Below are 18,168 nucleotides of genomic sequence, written 5' to 3'. Positions count from 1 at the left end.
GTAGGCTACACAGTTACCACTAAACAAGACACAGAATACGTGAAACGTGTAAAATCAGCAGATTCCAGTTCTTCTTGGAAGTCTTTCTCATCAGTTAGCGTTATTTTTCCATGCATTCGTTGACTTTTGGATTTTACCATTCGAATTCTCGTCCTGTTATAAACACGTAGCCACACATTTTTTATTTTGAAATTTCAGTAAAGCATAGCACTTTTAATCATTATTAGGCCAACTATGGGATTTTGAAGTGTGAACTAACTGGCATAGGTTCCAAAATTCTAGAAAGCTCATTAATAGTGTACGCGATTGTGAAAATATGAGTACAAGAGAAAATGAGTACAAGAATAACGGTGAATTTCATAAATTTTAAAAAGTTTATTCTACTTAACGCTTTAGCAGTTTCAAACCTTTAAGAGTGTCCCTATTTTAAATCATGAGGAGAGAGCTAATGACGTTAATGAGTTGTTGACTAATTATAGTATCTTTAATTAGCTTTATCCTATTGTTTGCAACAGCAAACTTATTTTGCTGTGTTTGTATCCCAAAATAGATAAAGTGGGAATTTGATAAGTCTGCATGGACTCGAATCTTATAAATTAGGTTGTAACATGTAGCATAAAATAACATATACCATAACTACTCTGAGGTTTAAGTATCAAAAATGTTTAGTTAACGATAACGTTCTTTTCCAAATATTTTACCACTTAAAAGTGTACATTTGAAGACAAAACACATACATTGTCATACACTCTAGTATCCAATCACGGGAATATTGTTTGTGAACATAATTATTTTTTTAAGATGTCTATGAGCACACAATACTTAAAACAATATTTTCAATCTTTCGGTCAAGAGTCTAAAATATCAGAATGTTAGGTTCATCATTCTAATCACCTGAAGACAACAATTTTACTGTTTTTGGAAAACGTAAAATCTTGTTTAATAGAGATTTCCAAAGAGATGCTACCTGAACATTTGAGATAGGCCTATATTCACACTTAATTCACATAAAAAGCGACAACAGCTCAGAGCACTAACATCTGAATGTCGAGAGTCAAATGATTGATTGGCAGGTTCTTTCCGTTCTGCAGATAACGATTATCTGGAAAACCTGCAATTTTATACAATAGGGTATTTTAAAGAAGCAATAAGGAAATACACAATTTGTAGTCTTGATACTATAAACAAACCTAAGAAAGCACAAACCATCATCATTTTTATCTGTGAGTCGAGTGTCAAACATCGATGTATAGATGGTGTCAAAAGTTAATGACTTTCAGGTTCTTTGCGTTCTAATTACTCGAAGACAATTATCTTGGAAATTCAATTTTACCCAACGAGGAACAAGACCAGAGTTTACAAGATTTGCAAGCACTCTCATAAGCAATACGAAGCACAAACTAACAATAATCTCTCTACAATCTGTCGAGTGTCAAAATGTCTGAATGATTGTCAGCTTCTTTATCATTCTAATAGCCTGAAGGACACTTGGAAAAAAATACGTTACGCAACTGACTAGAATGCGCTCATTCATTCGCTGGTAAATATAGTTCTTACCTCATTCAGGAAAACTTCCCGTGGTCCAACAATTATTTTATTTCCCATGAAAACACACGTATTGTTGTGTTATGCAAAGATAATATTCAAGAATATGGTCCCAGTGTTTATTATTTATAGAATCAGACCTAATTTCATTTAAAATGTGGCTTGTTTTAGGACGATGGACATAGTTGAATTAAGCTGCCAACAGTGTCCTGATGTCATTCGGTGAGGTCTAACAAATAATGTACAAACTTTTTATTCAAACCAAAATTACAACATATGTTACCATGTCGACTTGTAAACTATAACATTTTGATGTTACCAACTCTTCAGACAGCGTATCAAAGAAAAAATGTAATATATTGACAGTAGAACAGTGAGTGAGAATATTTTTACTGCATTCTAAGTGAATATAGAATTAGCTACAGCAGATCCAAAGAGGCTACTTGAGTATCAAAAGTGAATGTGAAACAGTGTTCGTAAAAAAAAGCTATTTTGCAGAATCATCGGTCCTATTGGTAATATATACCGATCCAAAGAGGTGAATAAGAAAGGACCATGTAGTCCTAATAATGTTTGCCTTAGTAAAACTGTATTTTCATTCATTCTTCACTCATTTATCCAAATTAGCAACATCTAGGTTGGGAAGCCTAGAGGAGCCTAGAGTCATGCTATAGTAACACACGCAAAGTGCAATCATTCACTACATGTCTTTAAATGATCGTAGCATGTACGCATGCATGATCGTCAACTACTCCATTAAAACAATCATGCATTTCATCCATGATTCTACATGATCCACTATCGCATACGCTTGCTAAGGATGAGGTTTACATTGGTCTTGTTAATTGCAACATGTTTCTTGCACAATGACTGATTAAGGCGGAATGTTGTGCCGTAAAGCTAGATAATGGAAGGAATTCTAGGTATGATTATGGGTTGGTTAGCACTGATATACCCAATATAAATAGCTAGCGTGCATTACTACAGCATGCATTGATACGTCATTTGTACAACACGCCAATATGATCACTCTTACGATAAGAAGCTCAACATTCTCCAGCACAAAGTTACGGCAAACCAAATATCTGATGAAGTGTATAATAAGACAGAACAATAAGTAATGTTTTAATTTTGGGAATGTTTAGTTGGTAATACGCAAAATCCTATCGTCAGAAAGAGTGCAAATTGGAACCCGGTGCAAAATACATTTCGAGTGAATAAATGTGACGGAATTAAAAGCACAAGACACCAATTTTTGTTGTTGGTCACCATATAAAACTGTGAAGGAAAACACTTATCTTCATGGTGGGAAATATAAGTTGATTTTATCATTGACCTGACTATTCTAAAACCAACCAACACGAACAAGATTTTCAAGTGTAATTTTCGACAACATTGGACATAGAACAAGCTAAATTGAGAAGCATTAAAAAATTACATACAATTTATGTATTTTTTCCTCATTGGAGAGTAAGCTAATATGAATTCTTGTGGACTTGAAAACTCCACCCCACAAGAATTCATTCATATGCCCATGAGCTAACCATCCCAGAACCCTGTCAGAAGTTTCTCGATGAATAGATTAGCCGATGGTTAGTGTTTTGTTGATTTGTCCACTTTTCCAGTTTTATCTAGGCTATATTTAAAAAATTAATGATTTAGGCTGGTACTCCAAGGTAGGGCCTACTTCAATTTTTTTTACAAATCCGTAAGCAGCTTCCAACCCCGTCACATGATGGAATTGGGTCACACCCCTAACCTGGCATAAATTGCATACCTGACCGATTATTTCTCACTGAGGTGAACAGATGTAAAAAATCACAGAACTGTTTTAACTCACCGAGGTTGTGGAAGCCATGCTCGTCGATGGCACTGTACCGGCGATAGTCTATGATGACAGGACGTCTGTACATCGCGGGGCCCGTCACTGCACTGCACTGCGCTATCAGCCGGTATCACAGGGGCCCGCGGGGGCCCAAGGCCGCGCACCTTGCATCACCTCCGCGCATGTCGGCAACCACCACACTCATGTGTCGTCTGCCTACCTGTGGGTACTGTGACGTGCCCTTCATGTTTCAACAGCTGTTTTTTTAAGACTTTATCGCTTTAAGACGCTTTACCGGTTTAATCAAATAGCTAGAGGTTGACTTCACTGTGGGTCTTATACGAGAACGGACTGCGCGTTTCGATGTCACATCATCTTCAGGTCGCCCAAAGCTTTTAAGGTTTGTTCGAATAACGAAGGCGGTCATGGATTGGTCTATGTGCAACCAATGAGGTCTGTACAGTAATTATTGGTCGCAGAACGCTTTAATTTATACTTTGAAATGGCGACCATACGGTACGAAAGTAAGTACCTATTTTCCTGACGCACTAGGGCACCAAATCTAAGCTGAAAATAAGTAATTGATGAGTGATAAATTTTGGCGCTTGAAGTCTTGACTGTACGTCCATACGGTCGTGACGCATCATACCCCATAAAGTTTTTATTGGTTGTTTACTCGTTTGAATGTGCCGTTACCATTTTAATGTTCGTGCTAGCGTGTCTATGTATTATATGTGAATCGACGACCTTATTATGAAGTGGTTGTCACCCTTTGACGACTGAAGATGACCTCTTGAAACTCGAAACTGGTTGCGCTAGGCCTATTACCAGCAATTTAGATTAAATCGAAACAGGTATTTACACCAAATTTTAAATCCAACGTAATCCGGGGGTGGCAACAACACTAGTGTGTTGTTATTGCAGACAAAACCCAACAATTGTCTAGAGAACATTCAACAACAACTGAGTCAAGCAATCAAGTGTTGACACCGCGGGTAACAACAAAACAAGTAGATGGGACTGTTAGTCATGATCGTGAAAGACAAGACGATAGTGTTATTATGTAAGTTGCTCCCCCGCGCCGGAGCTGGAGTATCGCTTCAAACTGGTTCCTACGAAATATGACGCAAAACAACTGAGAGCCCGAATGATGGAGAACACTGAACACTGAACAGGGTCGCACCATTGACCTCAGCATCGCCTTGTGGTCGAGTGGGGGTTTCTCGCTCAAGAAAAATAACTCGCTAAAATGATGTAGAACCGTCGGAGGTTGCATACTATACTTTTTTCATTTGATTGACAAGTTTAACTTTAACCTCATCCCGGGGACAAAGTTTAGGTGGATTTTTACCATGGAAGAAAAATGATATACTGTACATGTATTGTCTAGCTTTATTACTGACTGAGACAGCAGTTTCTTACCCATTACCATTTATTAAACCCTCAAAGGGCAGCTGGGTCTTCTTTCAAACCATCTAAATGACACCGTCAATCTCAGCTACTGTGTGCTTACCTTACAATCAAAAGGTCGCCGGTTCGATCCTGAGAAAAGACAGGAGCTTTTTATGGTTCGAAACTGGGTCCAGCTGTCTCTGATGATTGGGCTTTAAATAAACTAGCCTTTTATTTAAATAAATCCCCTAGTTTGACTTAATAAGTAGTACAGTATTAATAAAACTATTGATTGGTTAAGTTAAGCTGAAATAAACAAAACAGAATACAGTATTACAAACAAATAATCACACCTGATTTTAATACGGTAATAAATTGAAAGGATAGTAAACAAATAAGTACAGCTGAGGTATTTTTAACATTAGTCATCATATGGAAAGTCCCTAATAGAAATGGATTACGACCTTAAAGGGCAATTTGTGAAGTAATGGATTTTTTGCGTTTCTCGTCATGACGAACATTTTAAGTGTATATGTTTTATGTAGCTTTTAGTTTTCTAAAAAGTTCATGGGTACATTGGGATTTATATATGGATGATCCTGACCGTTGAAACAGTCAGTGTCTCAGTAACAAAGCTCAGATCATCTCACTCCATTCTAGCCACAACCTTCACTCATATTTTTGGTAAAAATACGCACCTAGGTGGCGTCTCAATCTCAACTGATAACGATAGGATTGAACCGGCGACCTAACAACATCTGACTATCAGGAGGTGAGCAGTATTCACATCGATATCGTGATAGACAAACACTCCACTTCTGTGCTATCAGGAAGATGAAAAGGTTCAGCCACTTAGATTAAACATCATAAATTCATAAACACAGTCTTGTATATTCACCATCTTTAAGGATCTGTTCAAGGCATTCTGAAGTAACCTATGTTCCTGAAAAGCTATCCCAGATTATTAAAGACCGATGGTCAATGAGAGCATACATTTTCGAACCATTCCAAGATAAACCACAAAACAAAGAGGAAATTGATTACGTATTTAAACACGGCACGGAAACAATATGGCTCCTTTCAGCAAGCTAGGGTTGGCAAATCTAGAATGGAAGTGTGATGGTACATAGGTCTCCGATCTGTTTGTTGATCACGTGGTATCATGTGTAGACAGATGAGCCTTCTCATAGATCAAAGATGTGTGAACTGTGTGTAAACAATCTCTCGTTTCCGTGTTGACCAATTCAACTAATTCCAACAATGAAATTCAGAAAAAAAGTACGTAAATTCAGTAATCAGCAAATTTGCATCTAGCCCTGATTTCTCATAACGACCAACTTTACACTTTTATAACCACCTTACGAACTTTTCGTGTTAAAGTTTAAGTTCCATTACTTCTCTTTGACACGATTTAAATAGAACGACTTTGTTCCCAAACGGTTCCACGGAATCCACATTAGAAGGGAAACTGTTGTTTTAATTGACGTTGTAAAAATAGATTGAACAAGGGGTGTTGAACGTGGTGTAAACATGCAGCAAAGCCGGGACGTTCCACCGGGGTTGAGTATTTGTAAAAGATTTACATTCAATGATATATTTGACAACTTTATGTTTTTACATGTTCTGTGTTTTTTTTTTATTCATTTGAAAGAAATTGAGTAAACGTGGATGGTAAATTTGTTGGATTTTCTCCATAACCATTAAGCATACAACGACGCTTCGATAAAAAAATATTTTTAAGCTTTACAAAAAATAGGTATAAAAGTAATTTTGGGTTTTGAGATTTAATAACTGTGAAATCCGAGTTTTACCCCACAAAACCCAGTTACGATCACACTGGTTCGCGAGCCTAATTTAATCCAAATCGGAAAATTGTAAGTTATTGAACAAAGAGCCACATACACCTAAACAAAATCTCAATCTCGATTAAAATCAGCTAAAGGCTAAAGCAAAAATTATACTAAAAAACTAAAGATTAAATAGCAAATCAGGGATTGTGTAGGATCAACCAACGACCTAAAACTTATACTGTATATACAGTTTTTTATAAGTTTTGTCATAGACTAACCAACACAAGTAGACTTCTCGTCCCTAGTAAATTTTGAAGCTCGTTTTTCGAGTTTTATTTATAGTTCATGTCCGGCGACACTGTTCGCTAGTGTTGACAAACTTTTGTTTCTATTATTGTAGGGTTAATGTCATGATTTGTGATTTACTGTTTGGTTGTATAGGGTTAGATCGCTTCAGCTGATCCATTGATCCATAAGGATGAGAAATATACCAAGCGAGTATGTTTAGTCTATGGTTTTTTCCTATGGTGGTATGTAGGTATTTACACAAACCGTAAGCGTAAAATGACTCCCCAGGGCCTATTTTTTTTTTATCCTCTGTACCTTTACTATCCTCTGTTCACACTAACGTTCTTCGCCCCACTGGCAATCCTGGGCGTGGTTCGACCTCATGGACGACGGCCAAGACAGGAGTCGCGAAGGAATTCCCAACCAAGCCATGTCCAATCTGGGGTTCGACAACCGACGCTATTGTCAATACCGCGATACATGGAGGTACCGTTTGTTCTCATGGCAGTCTGTCGCGCCTGCCTAGTGCTGAACTTGGTAATGCTACAGGTAATGTACAATGTACCAGCTGTGTTGCGTGTACAGTCCCTTGCAGACAGGACATGGCAGAGCACAAAAGGTTACAACCTTGTTTAGAAGCTGAAGAACCGACAAACTTGGTAATTTGTTGACATAATATTTGGATAGAATCGTTGGACTATGTCATTTAGAAGCTGAGGACCTGAATTTTCAATTATTGGTGGCTGCATTGAAGAGCTAACCTGAAAGTCAAATGTATACGTTTTGTAAAGTATTGCTCAAAGTTTCATTGTGTAATTTTAATTTATATAGTAAGCTACATATAAAGAGGCTTGACTAAAGTTGAAGAATACATTATGGTAAAACATGTCATTCGTGCATTCGTGAAGCATCAATATGAAGCAATTCATGTTATTGCTACACTAAGGTATGTTGTCATATTCTTTCATCTATTAACATAAAAAGTAGGGGTTGAAAGTAAGTAAGTTTACACTTTTAAATAAGTTTATACTTTTAAACTAAATCATAGAGCTCGTATTTTAAAACACATATCAGAATTACTTTAATAGCTCTCTAGGTCACATTTTCTTCCTGTTGCAAAGCACGGGTATAGCAGCTTGTTTATCATTAATTCATTTAAGGGTTAAAGCTCGCCCAGTTGCACATATTTCTTATCTTGCAAAAATTACAACTGTAGTGATTTTCAGACAGAATATTTTGGGAATATCGTTGGTTATGTTCGTCATTAGGTTCAAGAAAAAATCTTACATTATAAATGAATTTGGTGATTTTCAGACAGAATATTTTACAAGTATCTATCGTTGGACTTTGTCATTTTCAAGCTAAATATGCATTGGCAATGAACAAGAGTATAATACTAGACAACTGGCCATTTATCAGAACATAATAGACAATATGGGCGAGTAACAATCAGTTATCAGCTGATGAAGAGGTCAGAAGTCACAGCACAGTTGACCTCATGTCCGGCTATGAACTGGTCAACTTTGACAATGGCAATCCTTTATAAGGAATTCCTAAAACTGACCACACAAGACGATAGGCATACTAAAGAAACAGTTCACGACTTTGAACAAAAAATGAAATCACAAGTGTATTAAGAAAATTTCTAAAACATTTTTCCCATACTATGAAAATATTCTCTGCTTTTTTCCGTCTATTGAGCATTCTCAAACAACAAATTGATGGCGTGTTTCACTGGCGGAGTGCGTGAGCCCGGTCACGTGACTGTGTTTTGTTTTCAATCGTGAGATGAGGCAGAGGTAAGGGCAAGGTTCTGAACCTCGGCCAAGTTTCCCGCCTACAACACACTTCTCGCCAAGGTCAGACCCGCGGACCATTCAGATTAGACAATGGGGTCGTACTTTACATAACCTTATAAATAACCATTGACAAATAGACTTGAGCCCAGCTGTGCCTGAGAGTGTCCCAGGATGAAAATTGGCAAAGGTATCGCTCAAAAGAGTCGCTGGATGCGATCGTTATTATTTTCTGACTAAGGTCCCTAATTTCAAGCTACAACTAGTACAGCTCAATCTCAAAGGTGTTTATTCTTGTTTCCCATTCAAGCACAGCGATGCAACAAAAATGATAACGAATTCACTATTTGGCATCAATTAATTCTAGTTTTGAATCGAACCAGCGCTTATGTGAGCACTCAAGAGCCCTTTAGGCGAAACAATAACATGCAAAGATTGCTCTTCACAGATTATGCCAAATACTTAAGGACCCTTCGTGTGCATTTACTGTGTTAAAATTGAGAGCCATGATTCGAAGTTTTGAGTTACCTATTGACTATATGGAGTCCAGCAGTTTAAATTCTAAAACTCACCAGGACAGCCATTTTCGTAGTTTTTGTAATCTCACTTTAGCCCCAAAAAGTTAAAACTCTGTTATAGCTCCCAAAACTTTCGGACTCACATACAATACATCCAAGCATATGACGATGGATTCAGTGATACGGACTATCAAAGTGATGGGAGGCGCGTCCATGATCCAACCAAACCAAACACAGCGCTGACCTTTAGGCCCCGGCCACACGAGGCGAATTTAAGCCGCGCGGCTTATCTTCGCGCGAAGTTAAGCCGCGCGAAGTACCTTGCCACACGGGGCGGATGAACCGCTTCCTGTTGGGTTTTCCCAGTATCAGTACTCTATTAAAACATAGTTCACTCTTTTTAGTCATGGGTGAAACACTTATGTTAGTTTGTGCATTAAAAGCGTGTGGTGATCTGGAACGTTAACATAAATCATTGGGTCCATCCCTTCATAACGGAAAAACTATTTTTTGTGTTCCAAACCTTTTACGAGCACATGCGAAACCACAGTTCGGAGTTCATATGTATCAAACATTGTTTGAACACCACATAACCGGTAAAATTACACAAAACAAACTCAAAAACCACTGGAAACGTCCGAAGAATATCTCCAATAAGCGCGGCTGCCGCGCGGTCGAACCGTATCGTGTGGCCACTCTCATAAGACTACGTGTGTCATCCCCTCCAACGCGGCTTAACTTCGCGCGGTCGGGGGACGACATGTTGCGGCTCAACCGCACATGCGGCTAAACTTCGCCTCGTGTGGCCACTCTCATTTGATTCAATGTGTTGTCGAAGCCCTTAACTTCGCGCGGCTTAACTTCGCGCGGTTGAACCGCCTCGTGTGGCCGGGGCCTAGAGGCACATAGTACTGTGTACAGTAGTGGGCGAATAAAGGTGCAGGCTATTTATCATAGAACAATCGATTATCATTGCCTCGATGAGATTAATAAAATGGTAGAGAGAAGAATGCATACTGAACCACTATTAATGGAGTTGCATGCATGCTAAGTTTTATAAATGATGACAAAGGTGGTGATCTTGAATGGATAATATAACCTCTTAATTTCTGGAACAGAAGTTCCAGAAACTTCCATATTTACTCGACTACACCTCCAAATTAGTTATCGCATGATTTAGTGTAAATCTAAAAAAATTTCTAAAATGAAAGGGGTTGAAAAACAGCTTTTTTACATCGATTATCCTACACTCGTATTAAAAATAGTTATTTGTGTAACTGATGTGCACAACTTCGACGTCAAAGTAGAGTTTCTGCTTCAAAGCTTCCACTTCTTTACAAACTTTTCTTTGACATTCACTTAGTAATCCAAATTGAACTCACGATCGTCGAATGCGAAGGACGCCTTGTGCTTATAAGCTGTAAACAGTGCAACTTGACACCACGAATCATCATCAAAGTAGAGTTTCTACTTCAAAACTTCTCCTCTTCACAGACTTTTAGTTTCTTGACGTTTACTTAGTAATATCCAAACTGAGCTCACAATCGCTGAATTCGGACAGAACGCCCTTGGCGTAAGCACTCCGTGTTCGCGAAACTCACCGGATTCTTAACAAACGTTGAAGTTTCTTTGATGTTCACACAGTAATATGTGGTACCGGTACCAAATATCCAAACTGAGCTCACGAAATCGCCGAATTTGGACTTCAGGATGCCTTTGGCGTAAACAGTGTCCGCGTTCGCCAGAACAGGTAGAGGGAAGAGTTTTCTCCGTATGTAAATGCCGAACGTGAGTGCTCGGAGCCTGTGCCAAGGCCAGCGACGGAATGTCGGGTGACCTGCGGTAATTGGACCATCAGATGGAGTAGAAGGTGGAGTAGCAGTAGAGCGTCCTCCCGCGGTCTGTCTGGCAATCTACTCCATTCACCACAGCCACCGTGATCGCCGATCTGTAGCAATTGTACTGGCGTATCGAGCAAAAACTACTAATGCCTGTGGTATAACATATTCATGGGTACAGTAACTTTATAATTCAGCCTAGCACATAATGTTTAGGCAATCAAAGTTCCTCTTCTGTGATGAACCCCATATTTATTGTCTGTAATTAAACGATTGATGAGATAATTTTAATTTGTTTGACTGTTATTTCTGAATGAACGAGGTAGACTCATCAAAATGGCAAATGAAACAAATTAGACGACTTAAGATTACAAAATGACAACTTCGTAATCAAGTGATAACAATTAATTTGATTTAGCTGAGATATAATAAACATGACTTATGGATAGATTTGACTTATCACACCTTGGTAACAATAGCTATTTACCTTACAAGTGTAGTAATAGCGTTTTTACATCACGCAGGTGAATGTTGTGCAACTCGCGTAATTCACCTAAGTGAAGTCTTGCGTAACGTGTAACCATAGATAAAAGGAGTAGACAGGTGTTTATAACTTCACCTGAGTAGGGGTTGTCTATACTCCTTTTATCCATGGTGTGGTGTAACGTACAAGATTTTACCTGACCCGACAATATGCAAGGGGTTACTTACAATATTTTTCATTATCCATTTCACTCATCTTCTAACAGTAACGTTCTTCTACAAACAAAAGCTAGGTTAGGAAAATACTTTAAAGCATAACAATAACATTCAAGCGCACAGCTGATTTCTAGCGTTGAATGTCGTTGGCTCCATAGAGGTATATTTTTTTATCCTAAGCACTAAATGTTATTTAAATGGGTTTCATTACCTCACCGAGTGAGTTTTTTAACTTTACATCACTCGTGAAGTAAAGAAGTTGTATACATCACGCTTGGGATAGGGAAGTTTAACATGGCGGGTTAGGTAAAAACTCCTACTCGAACAGTTGCAAACTGAGATACGAATGACAAATCGATACAGAATGTTGTTATGCGCCAGTGTGAGTGTTGTAAGCTGTGATAATCTTGTTGGGGCCCGGCCTCTGTTGGGCTTCCCTAGTCCGGTACACTGTGCTGGAGACCGGGTTATGTCAATTCGGAGTTAATTTGTAAACAGAAACATCTTTCGATTGTTGTTAAAGTATAATGTGACTGGATAAGTTTGACAGAATCTTCGTGATTTGCAAAGGTTAATGTTAAACTATCTAATAAAATAAGCTAAACATGTTTGTTGGTTTTCATGGAGAAGGGATAACAAATTTTAAACGATTAGCACCTAATTTGTCATCGAACCTTAAAAACGGGTTTTGCTTCGCTTATTGAAAAATGCAATCATTGGGAATCTACAAAAGTAGAAAGTACGTTTATATCTACAAACTTCTTGCAGTATTCGCTGTGTACGAGGGTACCTTCCCCGAGTGTCCTCTTCAGTGACAGGCAATCAATAACATGGTCATGATTCATGAAATTAAGAAATTTGATACTACAATGTAGCCTTTAGTGAAGGTTAGATACAAACAAATCTTTCGCGTCTAATTTGGTATCAACTGTACCACTGTACCACAATAAACATAAGGGTGAAACTTGGGGCATTTCATTGTAAAATATTTATGACCCAAAATCCCTAGGATCAAATTCCACCATAACCTCAAAATCGACCTATTCTTCTGCACCAAAAACTAAACATTGCGGAGTTTATACCGCGCTGCCTGTGGCAGGAGCGGTCCAGGAATGCAGCCGAGCCCTGTGTTTTGTGGGGGGAGGTGAGGGGGGACGACCTTGTGCTCTCGCTGTAGTCAACGTTGAAACCAAGAGCTGTGGCCCGCCGCCTCACGCCACTACATACTATTGGCAACTATGTAGTTGTACCCGTTGTGTTGACTTTTCTATATAAAGGTAAACCCATAACTTCAGAGGACATGGTCCTAGAACAGCCCCGTCCAGTGGGGTTTCGGTTCCCTGGACTGACACATCACAACTCACAAAAATACAAAATCAACCTCCCATCAAAACAAACTTTGTCCACTTGTGTTTTAAATTCAAATTTAAGTGAGTATTAAGCTGCTAATTATTGTTTTACTTCAGTTTTGCTACTACGGTGTGTTATGTGAGATTGGAAAGGATGCTATCTAGCCTACGATAATTTGGCCATAGTTTCTATAGAACTTAACGTCTACGAAATAATCGGTAAATGGCATCAGCGCCTTCATGCAAAGGACCCCAGTCGCGTTTGCGCTCCTCGCATTCCTTTGACATTCTCTTAAGTTTGGAAACCTTTTTGTTGAATAGCTATGTTAGTGATAATAAACAGTGAATACTCTATTGTAAGATAAATAACCAATAACACCAAACAAACCCAACCCAAGGTACCGTAACTAATACAGTTGAGATTACGATTTTACTTACCCAATGAATAAAACAACTTAGGGCCTACAAAACCCCTACCCCACCCCCCCTTCTTGATGAGCAGAGTATATCTAGTGAATTACCAGTAGGCTAGCTTTTATTGTTCTAAAAAGTGAAGTGGTTATATTATCAATAGATAGCTTACATTGTTAACATTTGAATATTTAAAACAAGATTTTTCACGATTACAACGCATTGAACGTTTTAAGAAGTGTGTAGGGTACCGATTTTCTACAAAACACCCATCGACCTTAACAACAAATAATTCCGACATTGCCTTAATGTAGGAATAAGAGTAAGCCTATTGCATTTTGGGAATTTGATCAACTATTTACCTAACTAAAACTAACGCGGAAATGTATGAGAAATGTTTTAAAACCGAAAAACAATACGCTAAGTAGTCAAAGCAAATTACATGTCAATATCAGTATTTTCCCTTAATGAAAAGGATATATTGGAGAATATACACACAACGGTAATCCGATGAAGGAAGATTAGGTTTACTGATAACATAGAGGGAGGTGCAACAGTTCATCTTAATTAAAGAAACTGCATTTGTGATAAACAGCACGAGTTATTTTAATAATTTTAACATAACTTACATCTGCATTCACTTTTCAAAATGTAGTTTTTGTACACCAACACTTAAATGAAAATATTAAATTATCAACAGAGCATTTTTTTGTCGATCCCCGAATCTTTCTTCACATTCCACGTAGATCATCCCGCATATCAACATGTTTGCGTCAGCTGGTTTCTACACAAAACGGAAGTGTTGATAAACATGATTGTAAGGCGTGTCAAACGTTTCCGGAATCTACACGACTATCACAAGTCAATAACATGTCAAAGTGATTGACGAGAGTTGGACGGACGAGTTTGATGTTCTAGCCCCAATGGTTCTGGGGTTGATGACCCAAAGAAACTAGTTTCAAGAACTGTAAATCCAACCAGTTAACAATTTTGGGACGGATATGTTACCAGTAACAGTAACGTCTATAGTCACTAATAGTGTATGGTACCTATAACTTACTGTATTGTACAGTAAACATCTTAGGAATATACAAAATCTCTAGATCTATGTCATTCTGGTAAATCAGGTGAAGCAAATCTTTCCATAGAGCTGGACAAGAGAGCAGTTAATTATAGGTTCTTGTCTTGTTAGCAGAAAGCTTAATAATTATGAGCTGCTGTGGTATTTCATACAAATTATGCTAGGTATAAGGTCTAGTAAGGAAATTCAAATATTTATTCGCCATGCCTTATTAAATAGGTCTTATACAATAAAAATAATAATCATTGAATGTAGCATTACAGTGGAATTCCAAAGTAAAAATGTTTTTAATAAGGTTATGAAGTTATCCTAGGCTCACGTTTGTTAAGTAATATTCCATTACCTTAACATTAGTTTTCTCAAGTTTTTTCTATAAATTTAGAGGCTTTGTTTATCGTTGGATATATTCATAATTTTACTAGGAAAACAAGAAATTTTAAAATAACTTGAAAAAGTACCTAAACCCTAATTTTTAGCCAAGGTTAGTCTTGTCCTTTGGGTGTAAATAAATTAAAGATTTTACCATTTAAACATTTTTAGCATAGCTTTGATTTAAATAAGTCACTGTTATTGAATTTAGAACACACGCCGTTCTTTCATAGTTAAGATGGGAAGGCGAAAGACCGGGTTTAACTACATTTTAACACCCAAGCTAGGTAGTTCAAATACCGCTGTAGGCCTACTTCTCTCATATTGTTTAAGCCATCCAAACTTAATCCTGGCTTAAAACTTACAACCTGTAACTTAACACTATGATTAGCTTCAGCGGTAGGCCTAAGAATTTGAAACTTACCTTTACCAATTGAAATTATCCTTTGCCGCGCGTTGACAAGTATCCACTTTCACACAAACACTATCACGAAACAACACAAATTGCGACGCAGAGATTAATAAGGCGAAATAATCACGAAGTATACTACTAAATTCGCGAGAACTTCACCGATCAACATCAACAAGTAGTTGCGCTTCAACTTTGCTGTCGTGTCGTGTCCTACCTGGTGAATGTACATAACTGTACTGCCGCCATTTTGCTAACAGGATCTTGTTGCGCGGCAGAGCGATCTAGAAGAGGTAGCTGGAACTACTTCGAAATCATGGCGGCACAACACAAACCGGTTTCTTGGTTTTGAATTTGGAAACCAAAAACCATGTTTGGGAAATTAAATAATTAACTTTGAACCATCAATTACCAAAGAATAATATTTCCAAACAGATCAATTAGTATTCATAATACAACTATTATTATTCCTTTTATTTAAGAGAAAACATTTTTTATGGAAGTAGGCCTAGTATACTACACGTTATTTTTATGATTTGAAACCTTATATTTTTAGTGGAAAAATTTTGAAACTATTGTTTTATTTACAAATGTACGCATATCTACCAATCCATCCATACACTCTCACCTTGCATCAAATGCGATTTTTTTATGTTTACAAAAAGTATACTCGTTCTAAGTTAATAAAGTGGTTTAAATGGTTTAAAACTATGACTCATATATATCTTCGTCTTCATGAATCGAAATGAGAGAACCAAAAAGCTAAAAGGATAAAACTATTTGTATACATTGTGATATCTCGTTCAGTAAAAACATAATCGGAGATAAAACCCATATATAGTTTACATGTTATGTGTCTGCGAAATTGACTTTGAATAATGAATAAAAATGTAGGTATGTTATTTGAATAGAATAGATTATATGTGTGCGTCCTCTAAAATCTGATAAAAATGTCATTGCTCAAAATGATTGTTCATTAAAACTTACAATTGTACAATTAATTGTAAATTATTAGCTGTTTGCCGAAGTAATAATCGTAAATAATATATAATATGAATTCGAACGGATGGTGTTCTTTGGTTCTAGGGACCTCGAAACGAAAAATTAAATCGGTCCCGGGTCGAGGTCTTACCATGAGTACTACGGCAATAGCTTATTCCCTATATGGGAAATTCGCTAAAAACAAATCTCTACTTCATTACATAGAACGAATAAAATTTGAACTGTCCGTAAATAAATTATACAGTCCGTTATTCTCATCAGGCAGAAAAAACCCCAATTTAAGTAGGAACACTAAAATAAACCAAAACATGAAACGAACCATTCAGGCGCAGTGTTGGGGAAGCTACTTTTTAAATGTAGCTAGCTACAACTACTGCTACATTTCCAAAAAAGTAGCTTAGCTACAGCTACAGCTACAGTTCCGAAAAAGTAGTTAGCTACAACTACAGCTACAATGAAATGTAGCTACAGCTACAATTTTAGCTACTTTCCCAAAGACGTTACTTTTTATTCCACGCACATTAGGTAAATGTAAAATTAATTGCAACAACATTGTTATTGAACAAACATTTAAACAAGAAATGTCAGGATTGTATCCAACATTACTTGGAAAACAAATTATTCCTAGATTTTATTTAATTTGTTGGCATTATAAACCTAACATTACAACAACAGCATCAAATAGTTGGGTGTCCCATCATATTTAGTACTTATTTTTAAATATTGCATTATTTTTAAGCATCTTACATGTAAATTTCATTAAGTTTAAAGGACATAGGCTACAACCAAACTATATTTTAAAAGCTCATTTTATTTCTTTAATATAGATGTCTTATATCAACAATTAAGACCACTTAAACTGTAAAACGATTATTTAAAAATACTTTTTTGTGTTACAGAGCCTAGCCTATTGAAATTGGAGTTTATTGCCTTTCTTTACTTTTTATGTTTAAAACGACATTGCTATAACTTTTAACCATATTGATAAGTTACTTGTTCTATGAATAACACTTTTCAATGTCAAGAAATCGTCCTTTATTGTCATTATGCACAGGGCAAATTGAGCTTCAACCTAGTTGGTACAGAAAACAGTATTCAGCAACTTATCCTGAAATCGGCTTTTAATTTAAACATGTTGAAATTTGTAAAGTAAAAATAACATGTAGGCCTATTTGGCTATGTAACAAGCTGGCTATAGTAGCTTTGTTCTTGTAAGGACTAAACAGATATATTCCTAATAATTGAACTTGGTATTCGTCTTAAACCATAGCATAGCCTAGGAATAGTCCTATACAAGAGCTGTTAGCAGGAGCAAACTATGCTATTTTTTTATGTAAGTTTCATGTTACATGGAGATTTTTTCGTTACAATTATCATGTAGTCTAGGCATATCTTAAATCTCATCAGGTAATTTCCTCTTTCTTAATTTATTTAGTAAACCTTTGAAAAATCTTTGTAATCTAACCAAGGAAGGGTTTGTGACGATGAACCACAATCAACAGCTGAAGCAAAGGTTGATAGACCAGCTTTCTCATTATTTTAAGGTTTAGAGTTGGTTTCCATTAAAACCCTAGTTAAAACACTATAAATATAACAAAGAAACTACATTGATTACTAATTTTCCCTGTCAATCACTTGCAAGCATTCAATAGCTTGTCTTGTCATTGGTACCGGTAACGTTTAAACGTCGTCTGCATCTAGCGATTTTATTTTATCTGACAGTAATCATAGAGTAGTAAATTAAGGAAATGAGAGCTAAAAATGTGGATAACACTCATTTAATGGCCTCCATGTCCACACAACGTTGTAATAGGGAATGAAACGGCTGCAACCAGCTGTATAAAGCCAATAAAGTA

The 18,168-nt window shown here is 37.0% G+C and overlaps 1 protein-coding gene across 4 annotated transcripts in view; it reads right to left on the bottom strand.

Annotated features, from left to right (window-relative positions):
• LOC128992220 (spectrin alpha chain, non-erythrocytic 1) overlaps positions 1 to 15,513 on the bottom strand; it is a 125,654-nt gene extending 110,141 nt beyond the window's left edge. For 3 of the 4 annotated variants that reach the window (XM_054415687.1, XM_054415689.1, XM_054415688.1), the window contains exon 1: positions 3,386 to 3,505. In XM_054415687.1, coding sequence (XP_054271662.1) covers positions 3,386 to 3,458 — 73 coding nt within the window. In that variant the 5' untranslated portion in view covers positions 3,459 to 3,505. Of the gene's footprint in view, positions 1 to 3,385; positions 3,506 to 15,325 lie in introns of those variants that run through there. The other variant, XM_054415690.1, reaches the window with a different exon arrangement.
• Positions 15,514 to 18,168: the final 2,655 nt, after the last annotated feature.

The sequence above is a fragment of the Macrosteles quadrilineatus genome, unplaced genomic scaffold (genome assembly GCF_028750875.1).
Source record: "Macrosteles quadrilineatus isolate MER2022 unplaced genomic scaffold, UCM_ALF_1.0 Scaffold_4__1_contigs__length_99947679, whole genome shotgun sequence".
NCBI lineage: Eukaryota > Metazoa > Arthropoda > Insecta > Hemiptera > Cicadellidae > Macrosteles > Macrosteles quadrilineatus.
Note: the sequence above shows the minus strand (reverse complement) of the source record. Positions and strands in the feature narration are given on the sequence as shown.